The sequence below is a fragment of the Pholis gunnellus genome, assembly GCF_910591455.1.
Source record: "Pholis gunnellus genome assembly, chromosome: 1".
In the NCBI taxonomy this organism is placed as follows: domain Eukaryota; kingdom Metazoa; phylum Chordata; class Actinopteri; order Perciformes; family Pholidae; genus Pholis; species Pholis gunnellus.
The window spans coordinates 22,201,859-22,220,439 of NC_136528.1; the positions used below are offsets into that span (position 1 = coordinate 22,201,859).

Below are 18,581 nucleotides of genomic sequence, written 5' to 3' on the forward strand. Positions count from 1 at the left end.
ACGTAGTCTGTAGGGTGTGTGAAAGAGAGAGAGACAAATATTGTTCTCTACTCACTCTAACAATCACTTTCTTCTGTAAAAAAAATAAAAATAAGGGGCACTATTTTTATTTACTGGTGCAAAAATTGGAAAAAAGAGAAGTACATCAGGTTGCTCTTCTATTGACCTTGAAATACATTTAGCCTGTTCATTCAGCATTCCATTCCTTGCAAGGCACACATGGTGCAATGGTGGGAACAAACTGGGAGTTAAATCAAAATGAGACAGCGTGACCTAAGAAGCTGCTACTTCGTCAAAAACTAGAACTTTGATGCTGCAATAAGAACAACCGCGGGCCATTATGTTTTCAGCTGATCAGACATTAGATCATTTTCTAATTTTATCAGCAGGTACAGTTAAATGCATGATGATGATGATTCTTCATTCATTGAATAATGCAAATGAGAATGAACCCTTTGACTACACTCTCCAACCAGCAGTCACTTAAAAGCATAAAGGGAGGAAGTCAAACTTGACAAAGCATTTCCTGCATCATGGTGCGATTGGAGTGCTTTTCAGTGGCCCTCTCAAAGATAAGGCTCATATGATCTATCAGGATTCTGCCTGTCAAGAATGACACCAACATTTCAGAGTATCTATTTCCAGCTGAAGGTCACTGTCTCAACAAACAGCTTGAGGGAAGGAAGAGAAAGGGAGAGACTGAACTGAGTTCACATGCAAGCTCACACTCAAGAGTCTGCAGAAGTGATGGATATCTGAGACAGTGTTAGTCTATAATGTTTAAATCATAACTTACTTGAGGGCAAAAGTATATGCATCTTAGTTCATTGGGCTGAAGTGCATAAGTTGTGTAAGTAAATACACAAAGAATAAAATCATAATGTAGCTTGGTTGTTAATGAATGTTAACATGCGTGTGCTGATCCTATGCTTATCGGGAATCTCTGGTGCAAACAGAAACCTGTCAGACAAAAAAAGGCTCTTTGAAGAATACAAAGCAGTATAATGAACATTTTACAGCCAAAGAGCAGATTCAGTAAAGCCAGGATGTGCCCAGAAAGAAAAATACACAGCTGTAGCTCATTTGACGACTTGGTGTGTCAACATCTTTCCTTGCTAAGCTACCCTGGAAACGGTGCATAAACTACACTGAAAGAGTCTGAAGACACCGCTTCAAGAAATGTGGTTCCTACAGCACTCAGGATCGCTGTAGAGTCAGTTCAAAGAGCACATCTGGCACAGCTTTGGACTTGGAGTTGTAGGGCAAATGCAACACAGTCTTTAAGGAGGGCCAACGCATGAGCAAGTATAAGGGCAGACCTGCACACCTGCACTAAATAAATATGTAATTCATATTTGCTCACTGGAGCACACATACAGTGAGAAAGCTGTTGGTGTTATGTGATCTTATTACCTGAAACATCTGTGAGAAAAAGACATCCCCAGTTTCATCCACCCTTCTTGTCTGTAACATACGTACAAGCACCGTTTATACATGGGCACACTCATAGATTTATCGATACCAATTTCTTAGTATACACAGAGGACTGTTCTACCTGAGTAAGTTATCAGTGAAGAGGAACAGCTGCCTCATTGTTCCTGTCACCCTCACCTCAGCCCTGCTGAAAGAAAAGCATCTGCACCGATCCCTCTAGCTCTGTCTGATTGGTATTCTGTGATGTGTTCTTTAATCTTTCAATACTTCCCATGGTGCCCGACAAAGATTTCAAAACAATGTCCTTTTACATGCACGGTCCTTTGTGCAAACATGAGGTTACTTAGCAAATAGCCTCTCTGAAAGAAAAAAAGACTAACTGGATTGTCTTCTTGTCTGAGCTCAAAGGAGGACCAGTCAGGAAAACACTTTAAAGCTCATATCCTAAATCCACTGTGGTCAGTTGTCTCACCCTGCACAAAGAAACACATCAGACGTTTTACCTCACTTCAAAAGTTTAAAAAGTCGTGTCCGGTGTCAAAGTTTTGATAGTTCGAGAAAGAGACACAATATTCCCAAATAGCTCGAGTTAAATACATTTTCAGTATTCCAGGAATTCTGGCATGCATTTATTTTTCTTGATAGAGCAACAATGTTAAAATAATCTACAATCTGCAAGGGCAGATTCCTTGAATTCAGCGATGAGGTATGAATTCGCCGTGTTCGCAGAAAAAGAAAGCCTCATTAAACAGCCTAAAGATAAGGGCGTGAAGGGATACTAAACTTCTTTTTCATCCCCTATTAAAATGCCCTGCTTCAAAACTCCCAAACCATCCCATGGCTAATTAACTCGTACTATCCTGAAATAGTCAGCTAGTTAAAAAATGCAAGCGCAACATAAAAACATAACAAGCAGCAGGAGAATGGGAAGGTAAACACTATGAAATATTGATGGGGTTATCGCACCTGACGAGTAAGTGAAGTTTTTTTTGGTGTGAGTTTTACATCACACACTTCTTCCTGGACTTCCCGTCCACCGCATTGTAAGTCCACTCAACAATGTGGACTGTGTCCTCAACAGGACACCATTGTACCTCAGTGGGGTCATTTTTACCTCAGGGAGCTATAGAATTGCACATTTCCTATGCTCAGTGAGTGCCAGTGATGTGGTGGAGAGTAAATCTAACTGAGCTTTCCCCAGCTTCAACCATGTGAGAGATGTATTAAGGTTCATGAGAGCTGAAGCCTCCTTCTATTAAAACATGAAAAGGAAGCTTTACTTAGCTATAATGTACTTAATCATACAATAAGCATCTCACTGTCGCACCTAATTTTTTAAGCCTTCTTTTGCTGTCAAATTCCTGACATAAATTGATTCCATCACACAAATGTACCACAACACACAGACCTGTTTCATCTGTGCCATATTATCTTCAGAGAACAGGATGATGTTGGAAGACGATTTCCAAATTGGGTCACTTCCTTGGAGATTTGCCAGAAGTATGACAGCCAGAGACGCTCTACTTCAATCTGTTTCAGATGGCGACAGACCTCGTCCATTAGTTTTGAGCATCTTCCGCGTCAATCTCAAAATTTGTATCTACTTATTTGTTAATGTTGGTGTATTAAAAGTAATGTAAGCTCAACTATATTTGATCATAAATCCTTCTTAGTTGAAGTTGAGACCCTTACACTTTGGCACAAAACAACAAACATAACATCAGCAACCATTAATCAGAGAGTTCAGGTCTGCAGGCTGGCCGACAGCGAGGCGTAAATAAATGTTTGAGTTTTGCCCCAGCGGCAGTGTCTGAACAATCCCTCCTTTGTACTCCATCTTAGCTAAAGTCCACCATCAACACACGACCAAATCTACGGCAGCACCATGTGGACTTCAGTCCGGCTTGAGTTGTTTGCCGTTTGCCTCAGCTAGAGAAGAGAAGTGAGATGGAGAGCAGTGGTTTATATTAAAAGATCCGGCTTGCTCTGTGCTAAAAATCAAGTCAAGAGAGTTTCTTATAAAGACAAGAAAATGATACAAGTCTGAGATGACATTTCATCAGACATAAAGAACCATGATTTGCACTCTGGAGCAAAAAAAACAAACTCATCTAAACGGAATGCTAATGGGGGATGTCCCTGTTGGATGAATGGGAATTTTAAAATGCTGAGTCGAAGCCAGTTAAAACCCCTGTGATGATTTTAATGGTCTGAAATAGGGCCACGGTCCAAGTTTGTCCAACCTCTTTCCATTTTCTTTATGTGATGTCAGGAATACTCCCATTGAGCTCTTCATCAAAGCATATTTTGCACCCAAGCTGTTAACATATTCCTAGTGAGAAAAAGATTGTTTTAAGAACAAAGTAGTAACAAATTAACTAGGCATGTGTATCCACTCTTATAGCATAGACAGCTGAGTGCTGCTAGCTTAGCCAGGTTAAGACTTAACACAAGCAACAATACCTGTAATTACCATGTAGACACACCTGGCATCATCCAGGTCTGCAATAGATATATAATAATAAATAAAACACCAGAGATGAACTTCTTTGCAATGAGAAAATGACAGTACAAAAACAATAACAGAAATCCCCATTGCGTTGTAATGGAAAAGTTGCGCTCATTACAAGCTCTGTGCCCATCAGCTGTTTCTTTAAAGTCAATATACTTATGAACATTAAACATCTATATGGTACTTCATAGCCAAGCTGTTTCAAGAATTAACAAAGATTATCTCAACATCAGTATGTTATAATTTTACTGTCAAATATTTACATAGTCAATGGCGCTTGATACAAACTCAAATTTATATTTATTTTGACAAGGCTATATATTTTTTGATAGTAGAAGTATATATATATATATAAATATATATATATATATATTATACATTTCATGTATTCACCAGCTTTTGGTAAGATTCACAGAGTGAATGAGCTGATAATTGTGAATCAAGATATCTCGGTATAGCAATGTCTCAATACACAAAAATATCATGAATGAAAATAATCACAGAGTAGTTTTACCTACTCGGGCAAACACACAATGATTTGACTTTATTTCATGCACCAAGCGAACAGAGAAAGATATCAACTGTGCTCAAGATATGCTGAATGGTACAAGAGAACAGTCTCGGTGTGTTCCTGTCCACTGTTTGACTCCCAAAAAACAAAACAGGATCCTTCCGCCAAGCCAACTGGGAAACAATGAGTCAACTGATTTAATAGAAGATAACGTTTAGGCTATCATAGATCACACAACTTCACTGTTGTATTGTTCTCGCTCCTTACAGAGGACAAGCGAGTGAACGAGAGAAAAACACAAACAGCCTTTATTCTACACACAAACAGCCTAAAAGTATCAGCAACAACAAATCTGTTAGTTAGTAACTGTTTTTTCAAAGCCGACCTCTTTGGATGCCAGAATGTCTTTCGAAGTGGCTATTGAATGCACCGACATCCATTCATTTGACTCAACTATTGTAGTATCTCTTCTATTACACCGTTTTTATACTCATTGTAGCAGGCATTGCCAAAATGACAAAAAGTATTCATAATGTTATGTCAGTGCTGCAAACTGGTATCTGCTGAGCAACGACCTGTTATCAGTAACTATCCCCCTGAGAAAGACTGCAGCTCTGGGGGCATAAAACCTCCCCATACTGCCCCTCTGTCTGGAACAAATGGGGCAAACTAAAAGGGCCACGACCGGACGACGGCTAGTAGAACTACAAAACCTTAAACAAGCTGCGGTGGGAGGAGTCATTGGGACTCACAATGATCCAGCTCTGAAGAAGAATTTGTCTCCACTTTGTTTTACAGTAGGCTTTCTGTCTGTGGTTGTTAGCCTGACTTATCTGATCGGTTTCAGCATGATTTGCTGGTTTTGTGTCCTGGTTTCTCTCACTGTAACCATCTGATCTACACGGACCAGAATCCTTGCAAACATTTACGGCGTAAAACACTGCAGATGGAAATACAAATGTAATTTTGACATAACAGATGTGCTGGTGTGGTAGTGATGGTGTGGTAGCCCTTCGATGATTTTCAAACCTGAATCCGGCAATTTTGAATTTGTGAAGGACATGTGAAAATCTGACACACACACACACACACACACACACAAAAAGAAACTTCACGCTGCGGCCTGTGACTTTGTAAATCCTGTCCTCTCTGCTTCAATAATGCAATCATGCCATACATCTCTGTCACCACATGGTCACACCCCTCTCCTGCAATCCTTACAGTCTCTCTATCCCACACGCACACACACACACACACACACACACACACACACACACACACACACTGAGGCTGTACACCTATCTAATGGAGAGAGTAGAGGTCCTGCATGCAGGATGTGAGGAGAATTTTAATAACCTTCTTCCTGTCCAGGCACTACCACTTTCCATTAACAATGCAGGCAGAGATAATTGCTCTCCCCTCTCCGATGGGACCCCTGTGTGTTAATCCATATGCTGATGCGTTTCTGTGTCATTTGTCATGTGGCCTGTGCTGCATACATGTGTTTTTAGACACAAAATATAACGTTAACAGCACAGCCTTTTAAGTTGAACTCAATCATGTTACCAAAACGTGCCAGAGCTGCACAGTGACAGGAAGGAAAGGAGTGGAGCAGAAAGGCATTTCACACACACACACATCTCTTTGAAAAGAAACACGCAGCTTATGGTGATCAAATGTTGCACGGTCAAACAACGAAACAAGGCTCACTTGATGAAGTAGCTGGCTCCTTCGTCCGTGAAGCCCTCTTCCCATCCTCTTGGCAAATCTATAACACGAAGAAAAAAAAACCACACTGAACGACCCGCCACAGACAGAAAACACATTGCAGCAAAAAAAAAAAAGGAAAAGAATGTCCTTGGATATCCAACAAATCAGATAGTTTAGTCGCGTACCTGAACGTATCATGTGCCCCGAGTTAACAGGTTCGCCCGTGCGTGGATGTAGCCAAGTAGTGCTATGAGTTTTATCACTGCAAGAAAGAGACACCTGTTACTGAGCGATAATAGGACAACAAAACAGTTTAATAATGCCTCGTAAAGTACGAAGCGATAAACAGTTCAACCCGCTCACTTAATAAAGAAGACCCGGCCGTCTCTACAAACTCCATACGACCAGTGGTCAGGTAGGGTGTCCCGCCCGAGAGGTGCCGCCATGATCTCTCCTCTCCGGCTCGACTTGTCCCCCCTCTCTCCCTCTCTCCCTCTCTCCCTCTCCGCAGACTTTTCCAGAGAGCCAAGATAAAACCACCGCTAGGGCTGCATAGTTTTTTTTTAAAGGGGAAGAATACCGAACCCGTCAACAGACCACCTTTCACGACTCTGTTTTTTAACCAGTTCCCACAAGTAAGCAGCCTGGTAACGTTAGATAGTTAAAACAAAGCTCTCCACATAAGAAGGGAAGCCCACTGCGGAGGAAGGCAGGGTGTAGCCCCCAGGGTGTGCTACAAGTGCACTGGGTTAAAGCTGGAACTTATGACTGAGACATTTCAGGACAGTGCTGTTTGGCACACAGGACTGCCTAAGCTAAGTCCTTTACAAGACATTAAAGGATTACAAGAATACCTCAAAACACATGTTTTACCCGCTCATCTCCACATAGTTTAGAGAGATACAATTAAGCAAGGAACCCTGCAGAAATATTTGATCACAGGCTTATTAAGAGGCAAGCGGCAGCCATGTCTGAGGAGACTAGGAAATTAAAAGTAGGCTATAGCTGATTAGTTTTAATAAAATCAGTAGGCTACATGTAGACACTTCAACAGAATGTATATATATACTATATATAGATAAAAAATAAACCCTATATGGTTACTGTTGTAATGCATGAAGACAAGAAAGAGATTGTGTGTGTGTGTGTTTCTGTTTGTTTGTGTACACACAGACATGGCGGAGAATGCCCGCATGACTGAATGAATGTATGTCCACGCATGGAAGCTTTAGATAAAGTTTGTCAGCCTCACACCACCTTCACTGCAGTCACACTTTGAGGACAGTAGCCTTCCTGACCATGACACATTACAATAATGCTTACGCTGCATCAAACAGACCTGCCCAACTTACCAATGCTGCCCATAAATTTCACTTGGGCTGCGTGAGGACAGGCAATGTTCAAAGTCATGTTGGCACAGGAGTTATTTTGCTGAGCATCAACAGACAAGCAGCAAGGTTTCACTTCATCATGCTCTGTTATGTAACTGCGTTATCATTAATATGATGCAACATAACCTGCTCAAACTGGGGGAAAGGAAAATGTATCCTAATAAACTTGTCAAAAAATCATAGAAAGACGTGCAAAAGTGCCTTCCCCTTGTGTTTCTTGTGTGGTGTAGATGACAGTGTAATCTTCATGTGCCCTTTGTGAAAGGAAATAATACTGTATGGGGTGCACATCAATGTCTGTCAACATTATAAATATTTGATCCGTGATTCCCTTTTGGGGATGCTTTGTTGAAACATTCTCCAGTGGTTTAAGGCACTGTTCTTCAAAGACAGCGAGAGATAAAACGTTTCCTCTCTCAAAAAAAATAATGAAACAGATGATAGTGCAGCTGCTGTGTAGAAACCAATTCACTGTAAACCTTTTTTCTGCCTGAGAGAGAAGTCAAAGAACAAAATGATGTTCCCTGCTATAATACGGTTCTAACCTTACAACTGAGGTCTCTGTTCGTAGGGCACATAATAAGAAATGAATTATCAAATAAATTAGATCTGCAGTATGTGGCCAATTAAATGGAAAAACTGAGTGTACAAACATAACAAACGCACATACTTACATACTTTACAATCACTGGATCTAATCCCAATTGAACACCTAAGGGACACGTATTAAACAGCACCCTCCATCATCATCATCAGTATGCCAAGGATAATCATTTAATTTAATCACTAAAACACCTGCTATGTATGTTGTTGTTTTTTTCTCTTTAATTTCACACTCATGTGTACATTTTAACCAAATTATGTACTACATTGGTCGGAAAATGAGAACAGCACCACCCAATGAAACAGATCTGAAGAAGAAACTATGATGCATTTTTGCCATTAAGTGTTCTGAATTGGAAGGTCAAGCAGTGAGAGATCTGCAAAGCATGAATATTGTCTGCATTCATCAATAATACAACTGTATTATTGATTAATGCTCTTCTGATGTAACTTTTTGTGTATTCTTCAACCAGTCTGCTAAATGAAGCACAGACTCGCTGGATCATCATCCATACTGCAGTGTAATCATCCACTATCCCCACTCAATTGCTGGTATTTGACCTTGCTATGATTTATCATCATCCCCACTACACACACACACACACACACACACACACGTATACATACTAATTCATACACTAATGCACACATAGTTGATGCGCAGTCCAGTGCAGCTCTGCAGCATGGTCTCTGCTGCTGCTGCTTCTGCTGCTGATTCCCGTTTCTCGGCTGCCAGAGGCTCACAATGCAGCAAGGTGACTCAATGTTATTGTCTTCTCCTCAGAGAGCCTCCTCCCGCTGAATCACAGCTTACTAAAGGTGCTGAGCAGGAAATGTAATAAAGATTCTCTTGTTCTGTTCTGACTCTCAGCTCTCCAGATCAGAGTAGTTTGACTCCTAATCTATCTGGCAGATGCCCACATAGGAAATCAATAACGTCTTTTTTTGACAAATGCATTTTTTCAAATGATCCCTTAATCTCAGCAGGATAAGGGGTATAAATGAGTGTGTTCAGGATACTGAAAGTGCCTGAATTATTAACTACACATCGTGTAGGGTCATATTTATACAGTAGTCTCCTCTTCATTATGCGGCACATTTAATCATTGTATAGTTGTGGATTAAAAAGAAGTGCTGATCTATACCATCTGCTCTAGCTTTCTTTCACTTTCTATGTTAGTTATGGTCCCATGACAGTGATTAATTGCCTTCCAGCTCATTGAGCTATTACACTGACATCTACAGGGCAGGGATATAGGTTATATTTACTCATAAGCCAAGCAATTCAGATAAAAATGACATTCATTGTCCTGTTGTACATCACAAGACTCGTAAATGGGGGATTAATTCCAGCAGATAAAGTTCCAGCACAAAGCACCTGGGCAACAAATGTATGCCTTCTATCCAAGCGGGTCCAAGAAGCCGTTGAAAGAAGAGGGAACGGTTATTATGGAATCTAATTAGAACACAGTTTGAATCTTTTTTTGAATCTATTATTTTTAATGCTTATAATAAAACTAAAGAAACAGAACAACTACTGCCGTTGCAAAGCTACCAAGGACCATAGCTTCTAGTTCATTTTAATCGTGCACTCGTTAATCCTGTAGCTTCCAGCACATTTCACCAGTTACGCTATCATGGACTTCCAATTCTATATGGCTATGAACATAGTGGAATAATGTAACTCAGACCATACAGAACAATAGCACCGTCTGTTGGAGGGACGGGGATTAGACGTGTGTGTATAGTATGGTATATGATTCTGCACATAACATCAATGTTAAAGTGATCAAATCCAATCAATGCCATTATAAATGATAAATAGCTGCACTGACATAGCGCCTTTATTATCCAAGCGCTTTACAGTTTAACCGATTAACACAGCGATGGCAGCAAGCCATGGTGGTCTGACCGCAGCGGCAGTTTGGCCAAGGATACCTCGACATGTGGACAGGAGGAGCTCAGGATGAGCCAACTCAGTGAACTGTAGACAGTCCTCCCAACCTCCTGACACACAGCACACTTCATTTGATCATTTAAAACGTGGCTGTACCGTTAGAAGCGGTGACGGTAAACAACCTTCCGTCTCTGTTGTGTCAAAATGTTGATTGCAGTAAAAGTTATGTCTACAAATAACCAAATTATTTGATAAATAACTCTTGAAGAGAATATTAACTCAACATCATTCAAACTGGACAGAAACAAAATAAAACTGACCAAACACATCTTGGCTAGTCTTTCTACTGCTCCAACAATCTGCAAATCCGGTTTGGTCTAAATAAATCCTTAATTTACCGAGTAAAATTTGAAAATATGCCGGCTCTACTGTTTTCCCCTGCTGTATCAAAATCGCCCTGGTAGTCTCGATGTTTTTTTATATCTTTCCCGCTGCAGCTGCAACCTTGAGAGGCCTCTCTCCGGCTGAATACGACTGAATATCCGAGTCAGTGCCCATAAAATACTCTGCACATATATTTTGGGATGCCATTTTCATTGATGGAAACTTAACTAACTTGGAGAACAAGGACGTTTTTGAATGGCATTGCATCCAATTGCACTCAGGAAGGGCACCAGGTTTGCCAAACCTTGGAATTACAACTTCCAGATGTGTCACATGATGCCGACACATAAAGACTTTTCCCCTTAATCTTACATCGGGAAATAGACATCTTATACAGTTTATGGTAAATCAGCGGATATGTTTTTCAACTAATTCAACTTCCTTGAAAAGCCCTTATTTAAATCACTCTGTCCTAGAAGTTATTTTCCCTAAGTTTTTCCATTTAGATTTCTGCGTCTTTGTACTTCTACTTTACTACATTTCTGACAGCTACAAGTTACTCTGAAGATTTGTATTTTACATTCATACATGAAATTTGATTATATGCTTATAAAATACAGTGCCTAGTTATTGATTAAATAGCAATATCTAGTTTCAATTAGCTCCACCTTTACTAGCTGCAACATCTACGGCAAACACATCAATGCATTAGTAATAACAATCCACTATTATTATGTACAATAATACTAATAATAGCACACTTTTACTTCTGATAACTCAAGAATGTTTTTCTGGTATTACTTGTGTGCTTCTTCTGAAGTAACATTTTGAAAGTAAGGCTTATACATACATTATAATAGAGTATTTATACACTGTGTGATTATTATTATTTTAAGTTCAGTTAATTATTTGAACAGCCTTTTCCACCACCTGTGCAGTAAAATAATATTGGACGTATTGTATGCTCTAGTTAAGTCAATTTAACTTAATAGCAATTATATTTTTCACAAATAAAATAGAAAACAAGACAGATGTACTACATAATAGTCTGCACTGTACTCAGGCGAAACTGCTCATGAAAAGAGCCACAATGTATCATCCAGCATCACCGGCTTTATCTTTCTTGAGTCACGTGTGTTTCGTTCCTGACTTCATTCTCTCAAATGTTGCTGTGATCGATCAGAAACCCGAAGTACCCGCCCACCTGCTCTCTCGTCATACGTCGACGCTCGCCACGTACGATTCAACGCAACCTAACTTGCTAGTCTGTTTGACGGAAAGCTTGAACTGACCACTGCGGTTAATGCTACCACGCAAACAACCTAACATGCTGACTAGCGAGCGAGCTAGCTGCCGACAGAACTCCCAGCTGAGAGGAAGCAACGGGAGGAGAGCAGAGCAGATGACGTCCAGGATTCATAACAAAGTGAGTATAGAGGTGACGCATGTCTATGGCGCTATTTAGTGAAGCTTTTAACATTACGTATAGTGACCCGAACAGCAGCTGCGCTGTTCAGACTGAAAACATAACGTTATTTGAGTAGCTTAGGTGCTTGAATCTCATTAGCCAAATCTGTCAGTGGCAGTGCTAAAGCTAACACCAATAGCTTCCGCTGGATATTAGTAGCAACCCAGAAATGTGCAACATAAGCAGGCTACAGGAGCTTTTTTTAAAGGGTAGATGAGGACGCTGGCTACACAACGACCCGTGTTTACCCAGGGACACATTGACTGTTTATCCCCACGTACAGTATAGTTTAAATAATGGTGTGATACATAGCTGATCTGCTTCTAACCTTAATTGTCCTCATTTCCAGATGTGTTGGAGCCGGGCCCTTCACACCGGCTGGCTCCTGCTGCTGGTCCAGCTGCTTTGCTTAGAGGCAGTGCCCATCAGTATGGATAAGACAAAAGTCCAAGAGCCAGAGAAAAAAGCAGAAGAGCCCCCAGCTAGTGTGGTAAGAAGACACAAGATGTACACACTACACATCATAATTCCTGTTATTGTGTCATCATTATTCCTGTTAAGTAATTACAGCATGAGCTGTGATGCTATGCTGTTATGACGCTGTTATCAACTGCTTCATTGACAATAAACGGGAGAGAGCTTGATAACAGCACCCAGACTCATTTAAATGAGAGATGGCCTTATGTCTCATTGTGCTACAATTAAATTGCCTCAATCAGGCACTCTCTCCTCAAAACTCCTGATCGCACAAATCCAGTTCGTCAGTACAACAGCTCCAGATGTTGTTGACTGGAGTCGCCGATTTCTGCCTCAGGAAGAGATTGTCCATGTTAAATATTGACATACTGACTTAACAGAGTTTAAACAAATACCATGTAGATTCTGTCTTCAGGTGGGAATGCATACGAACGCATTACTTTTATTGGAGAAGTAAGTAAGTAAGTGGTCTTTAACCACAAAGTAGCTGCAGCAGATGGTCATTTACAGAAAGGCAGTAATACAGTTTATAGACATTAATCTCTACATCAAACATCTAGACAGAGGATCTGTTATGTTGGTCAGCAGACGCATATCCTTCAGTACATCAGAACCCACAAAGAAGTGTTAATAATAAAACATAATAACAAAGAAAAGTGATGATCATTGTTGGATTGTTTGGTAATATAGTACATGTAAGTGACGTTTGATTTGTTCCCTTTTATAGGACACGGGACTGCACTACGACCGCTACCTCAGGGAAGTCATTGATTTTCTAGAGAAAGATCAGCATTTCAGAGAAAAGCTCCACAATACAGACATGGAAGACATCAAGGTATCCTACTTTCCTCTTGTTTATTTTGATCTTTATCGGCATGGCAGGAAGTTTCCACCAGCCCTCTGTGAACTATTAGTGAATCATTACTCTGACTGGTAAATGATAGGCTTTTACTTGTCCAGGAATGTGGTTTTTGGTCCACTGCACCATTAACTTCAAGTTTAGAGAATGTTGAATTCATCTATTTATTACATGTGCTGCTATAACTCCATGTGTGAAATAACACCAGTTAAAACAAATGCATTCATGTATAATGCAGCTAGGTAAGCTGGCCAAAGAGCTGGACTTTGTCAGCCACCATGTCAGAACCAAACTGGATGAGTTGAAGAGGCAGGAGGTAAGCCGACTCCGAACTCTGATTAAGGCCAAGCAAGACCTTGAAGGAGGGAATGGTATGTTGCGCAACACAATTTATATTTTGTTTTGTTTTCTATTTAAAGTAAGATGCTACGGTTTCAAATAGTACATTAGAGGTAAATAAGTTCTAAGGAAAATCCAACGATATGTATCCGTATATGTTTTGATTAATGTCATTGATTTCTCCCTGAATAGATATAGCGGTTGACCACCAGGCTCTGCTGAAGCAGTTTGAGTACTTGAACCACATGAACCCGCACACATTTGAAGTGGATGACCTGGATCGGCTCATTAAATCGGTAAATGTCATCACTACTCCATGCCACAAAAAACGTTAATTGAGGACATGTTCACACAATTCCACTTATTCTAAATGCCATTGACCTTTTTAAGGGAAGTAATTGGGCAGATGGAAAGTACACACTTTAAAGAAAGGTTGTGTCTTGGCACAGTAGAGTGCTGCAATAGAGAAGTTAAAACAGGACTTTCTTTAGAAGCCACCAGTAACGGCAAAAAGAATGACCCTAGCAGCTAAACATTTTCAACATGCAGGCAGTAGTAGGTGTGCAGTGTCATTATGGGAAGCTGATCTACCCTCTGCAACTGCTTTTCATTATTAGTACAATTTATTTTTTAACGTTTGAAGTCTTAACAAGTTGGTTTTCATACCGAATTGAATCAACAGACAATTAATGGAGCCTGAGAAATGTCAGTATACAATACTGTAACCTGCAGTTTAATAAATAAGCTGTTCAGTTTCCAGATGGGCTAACAACATGGAAAAATGGAAATGCCACATAAATATTAAGTAGGACTTTTCATTGTATTAACTGATCAATTGAATCAAGGCAGATTTCCAACCGTTGTAATTTTCCCTCTATGTATTCAGGCCACTAAAGATCTGGAAAACTTTGACAAAGACAGACACGAGGAGTTCAAGAAGTATGAAATGACGAAAGAGCACGACCGACTTGAACACCTGAAAACGCTGGGCGAAGACGAAAGACAGAAAGAGGAGGAGCACTATGAGGAGATGAAGAAGAAGCACGCTGACCACCCTAAAGTCAACCACCCAGTAAGTCTTGATTCAGGTGCACCCGCTAACAGGTGACAGCCGGACACACACAGACACGATGTGTTTGGTTTCAGCCAATGAAGAGCAGCTTTGTCCCTTTTCGTATTGCAATTTTAAGCCCCGATTTTAAGAGTTCACTTTCTGCAAACTGGGATTTGGGATTTCTATGGAGTTTATGTCCAGCTTTGATGCGTGAGCCATCTAGCAGAATGTATTTTAAATGTGATTTTGCCTCCATGTTGCAGGGTAGCCAGAATCAACTGAAGGAGGTGTGGGAGGAAGCGGATGGCTTGGACCCTGAAGATTTTGACCCTAAGACCTTTTTCAACCTGCATGGTAAGACCTTAACTGGAAGGATGATTTCCATTTATTCAGAGCTACAAAACCAGTATTGTATTAAATTTGTTCTTTCTTCCTTAATAATGAAGATACCAATGGAGATGGCTTTTTTGATGAACAGGAGCTGGAGGCATTGTTCACCAAAGAGGTAAAGCCACAGCATCAAAGAATGTGAAATGTTTCAGTGAATGGTCTTTGCACTGACTGTTGGTCTCTGTGATTTTAGCTCGAAAAAATCTATGACCCCACCAATGAAGAGGATGATATGGTGGAGATGGAGGAAGAGAGGCTCCGTATGAGAGAGCATGTTATGAATGAGGTACCGTTACAGTTTCATGAAACAGTTTTTTGCATACGTGTTTAAATAGAGCCTCTTGTCCGTTAATCTATTGCGTTAACTCTTGTCAATAAATTATAGCAGATGTGATTCATTTCTTTGCATAAAGCTCTTTGCTGCCGTCTTCCTCATAGGTGGATTCTAACAAAGACAGACTGGTCTCTTTAGAGGAGTTTCTGGTCGCTACAAAGAAAAAGGAATTCTTGGAGCCAGACAGCTGGGAGGTGAGACGCAATACATGTGTCATATCAGCAGTAATGTAATCTTAAGACCATTTTGTTGAAAGAAGCAGGACTGAAATAAATTGCGTCGACTGTGTGCTCGTCAGACCCTGGAGCAGAACCAGGCTTACACAGACGAGGAGATGAGAGAGTTCGAGGAGCATCTTGTGCAGCAGGAAGAGGACCTCAACCAGAAAGCTGTAGACCTCCAGAATCAGAGAGACGAGCTGGAGAGACAGCAGGAGCAGCTTAATGCACAGAAAATAGAGCTGCAACAGGTAAGGAGTGGTACACTCATTTAAAAAAGATATATATAGTTCTGTTGAGGTTTCACCTGAATAAGACATAACATATGTAGGTGGATTCTCAGTGTGACATTTAATGGCTTATTTTCCTTTAGCTATGTTAATTATTATGGGATTACCCTGATTTAATACAGTACTGTGGAGGTAACCTTATATGAAACTCGTTACAGGCAGTTGAGCATATGGAAAAGCTGAAAACACAGAATGTAGAACCCCCTCCAGAGGTTCACGGTGAGTTTCGATCACACCATTTATTTGTTTGTTTAATTTGGCTGCTTGACCTCTGAAAATGTAAAACGCTTTCTTTTTTGTTACAGTTGAAGGAAATGCTATCCCAGAGATGCACGCAGTTGACAACCAGTTGCATCCTGAACTAGAGGCCCAACCGCAGGGGCATGACCCTGCACTCCAAGTTCAACAACATACACCTCAGGAACACCATGAACAACATCAAGACCTGGCCCAGCAAGGGCTCCCCCAGACGCACCAGGATCTGCCACCGGGCCACCAAGATGCTGCACACGGCCAGCATAACGCGCCGTAACTGTGCCGTCAGAACTTGAACCTCCACAACCAGACTTTCACAGCACCTCCACTCCAGCGTGCAGAGGAGCAGTTCCTCCTGAGCATTAGGCCTCGTAAACCAGCATGACTTTAGGGGTTAGGAGGAATAAGAGCAGCACAAAAGGAATCCCTGCTGAATGATCCCAGTGTTTGATAATAACTGAATTACAATAGTAAAATGACCCACCACGGACGTGCATCTTAAAATATGCAGAGTTACATTTTCAAGGAGTGTTTGATTACATTAGAATTGATCAATTGGTAATACCATTATACAAAAATATAATTTTGGTGAGCTTTCTTTACTTGTTGTTCAAAGTACAGAAACTCCAACGATGATAACGATGCTACTGGCTCTACAAGTTAATGTGTGCAATGCAGCTGTTGAACGGGAAAAAGTCATTTAAATTTGATCATTTTGAGTTTGATATACTGACTTGACTATCAAGAAACCCCAAAACATCTTCAAAAAGAGATTAGTTTACATGTGTGACTTATGGCGTGTGTCACTGGGCTGTATCAGAGATTTTAGAAAACGAATGAAAGAGATTTTAATGATTTTTTATGACAGCATTTAAGAGCTTAAAAGAGCAAAAGAGGCACTATAGCAGTTTTAACCAGTATGCAGCATCTCGATGTCTTAACCAGAACCATTCAATTCAAGACCTTTGGATTATGTAAACACAATCTCCAATGTATTTTATTTCCATTATCTCAATCAGAAACACCCTCATGGATCCAGACTGCTCAGACATCCCAACACTTCTGCTTCTCTCTTCATGTTGATTCTGGTTGCTTTCAGAACTTTAGAGTTTTCTCAACTGTAGAAAATGCGTCCTCTTACTAAAAAGACATCTGGTACAAGGTCTACAGAAACTGGACATTTTTAGGCCACACTGCAGCTGCTCTCCGCTGACTTTGATGTCAAAAATGAATAAAGGTGCTAGGTTCGTTAAATAAAGATAGGTGTGGAACATCTCTCCATTCAACAAATGTTTCTTCATTACAGCCCAATCTCCTGCAGATGCTGACACAGGAGTTTCAGGTTACTTACAGTATGTTGGAACTCTGAAATAATATTTGCTTTGCTACGTTTAATAGTATTATTGGCATTTCAAATTGTTTATACATGAGTTGACAGTGATTTTTAAACACTTTTGCTGATTGCAGGCTTTTATTGCTGTCTCTTTCAGCTACATTTTCAAAGTATTTTTTGGAGCAAGTGCAGGATTTGGTAAATTAGTTAAGTTAATTTTAAGATTTTTATTTGTCTGATTGTTAAAGTCAAAAAGTGATGATATGAAAACCTCTTGAATTTGCATTCAGTTCACATTGTTTTTGGTCCATTCTTGGTCCTAATTTGAAGGAAAACGCAGCATTGGCATATTCCCCCACAAAGGACCAGTTTGGTGTAATTGCTGCTATCCAGGTGGCTTTTTTCATGTAATGTTGTGGTTTCTTCTAGCTGGCAGACTGTGACCATAGCAATCCGGTGTTTACCTACTGGCCACTTTTTACCGAATAAGGCTTTATTTGCATCCAGCGAGATAACAGGTATGCCATATTGTGGTTTTACTTTCTACAAAATCCAGATGTGGAATACAATTTTTTTTATATTTTGCTGTGTCGTGTGTTTTCTGTATCCCAAGTGTTCCTTAGAGACGATACTTCTTCATTATTTGCACCAAATACAGATAGTGTTTTCTGATTGCTTGCTGCTGGATAAAATAGTAATTTTGGCAATACTGTACACCTAATTTTCAAGATAATAAAACATGTATGACCGTTCAGTTTGTGTACGATTTTATCACTTAAGGAATGACCTATCGCTCTTACAGAACAATGTAAAACAGTTAAGTATGGATACATACAATACATTAAAATATAAAGCAACAGCACCTTAGCTGTTGAAGTAGAAATACTAGTGTATCTTAAAAAAAATTATGATCTACTATGTGAAGGCTTCATTTGCCTGTTGTAGTACAAGCCACATCTTTGAGTGGACAACACAGACTTCCACTGGGATCATCTGGGATAGAATGCACGCCATCAAAGTGATTTGAAAGATGCTATAAATCTACACATAGTGACTTCAGTTACCTGATTTACTGACAGGTAGAAGCATATAGAATTAAAATAGCAACCCAAAGCAGCAAAG

At 40.1% G+C, this 18,581-nt stretch overlaps 2 protein-coding genes across 2 annotated transcripts in view; one reads left to right on the plus strand and one right to left on the minus strand.

Annotated features, from left to right (window-relative positions):
* The window catches only part of plekha7b (pleckstrin homology domain containing, family A member 7b), a gene marked incomplete at both ends in the record, with an annotated part of 64,317 nt that extends 57,704 nt beyond the window's left edge, over nt 1–6,613 (minus strand). Inside the window, 3 exons of the mRNA XM_079163031.1 lie at nt 6,168–6,225; nt 6,353–6,429; nt 6,531–6,613. Coding sequence (XP_079019157.1) covers nt 6,168–6,225; nt 6,353–6,429; nt 6,531–6,613 — 218 coding nt within the window. The remainder of the gene's footprint in view (nt 1–6,167; nt 6,226–6,352; nt 6,430–6,530) is intronic.
* A 5,163-nt stretch (nt 6,614–11,776) lies between these two features.
* Nucleotides 11,777–18,203, plus strand: nucb2a (nucleobindin 2a). The gene is made up of 13 exons (XM_079156491.1): nt 11,777–11,868; nt 12,260–12,400; nt 13,115–13,222; nt 13,485–13,617; nt 13,778–13,881; nt 14,472–14,657; nt 14,903–14,993; nt 15,086–15,144; nt 15,223–15,315; nt 15,468–15,557; nt 15,662–15,832; nt 16,030–16,090; nt 16,177–18,203. Exons 1-13 carry the CDS (start codon nt 11,845–11,847, stop codon nt 16,401–16,403), a joined length of 1,488 nt encoding a protein of 495 aa, XP_079012617.1. The 5' UTR covers nt 11,777–11,844; the 3' UTR covers nt 16,404–18,203.
* Nucleotides 18,204–18,581: the final 378 nt, after the last annotated feature.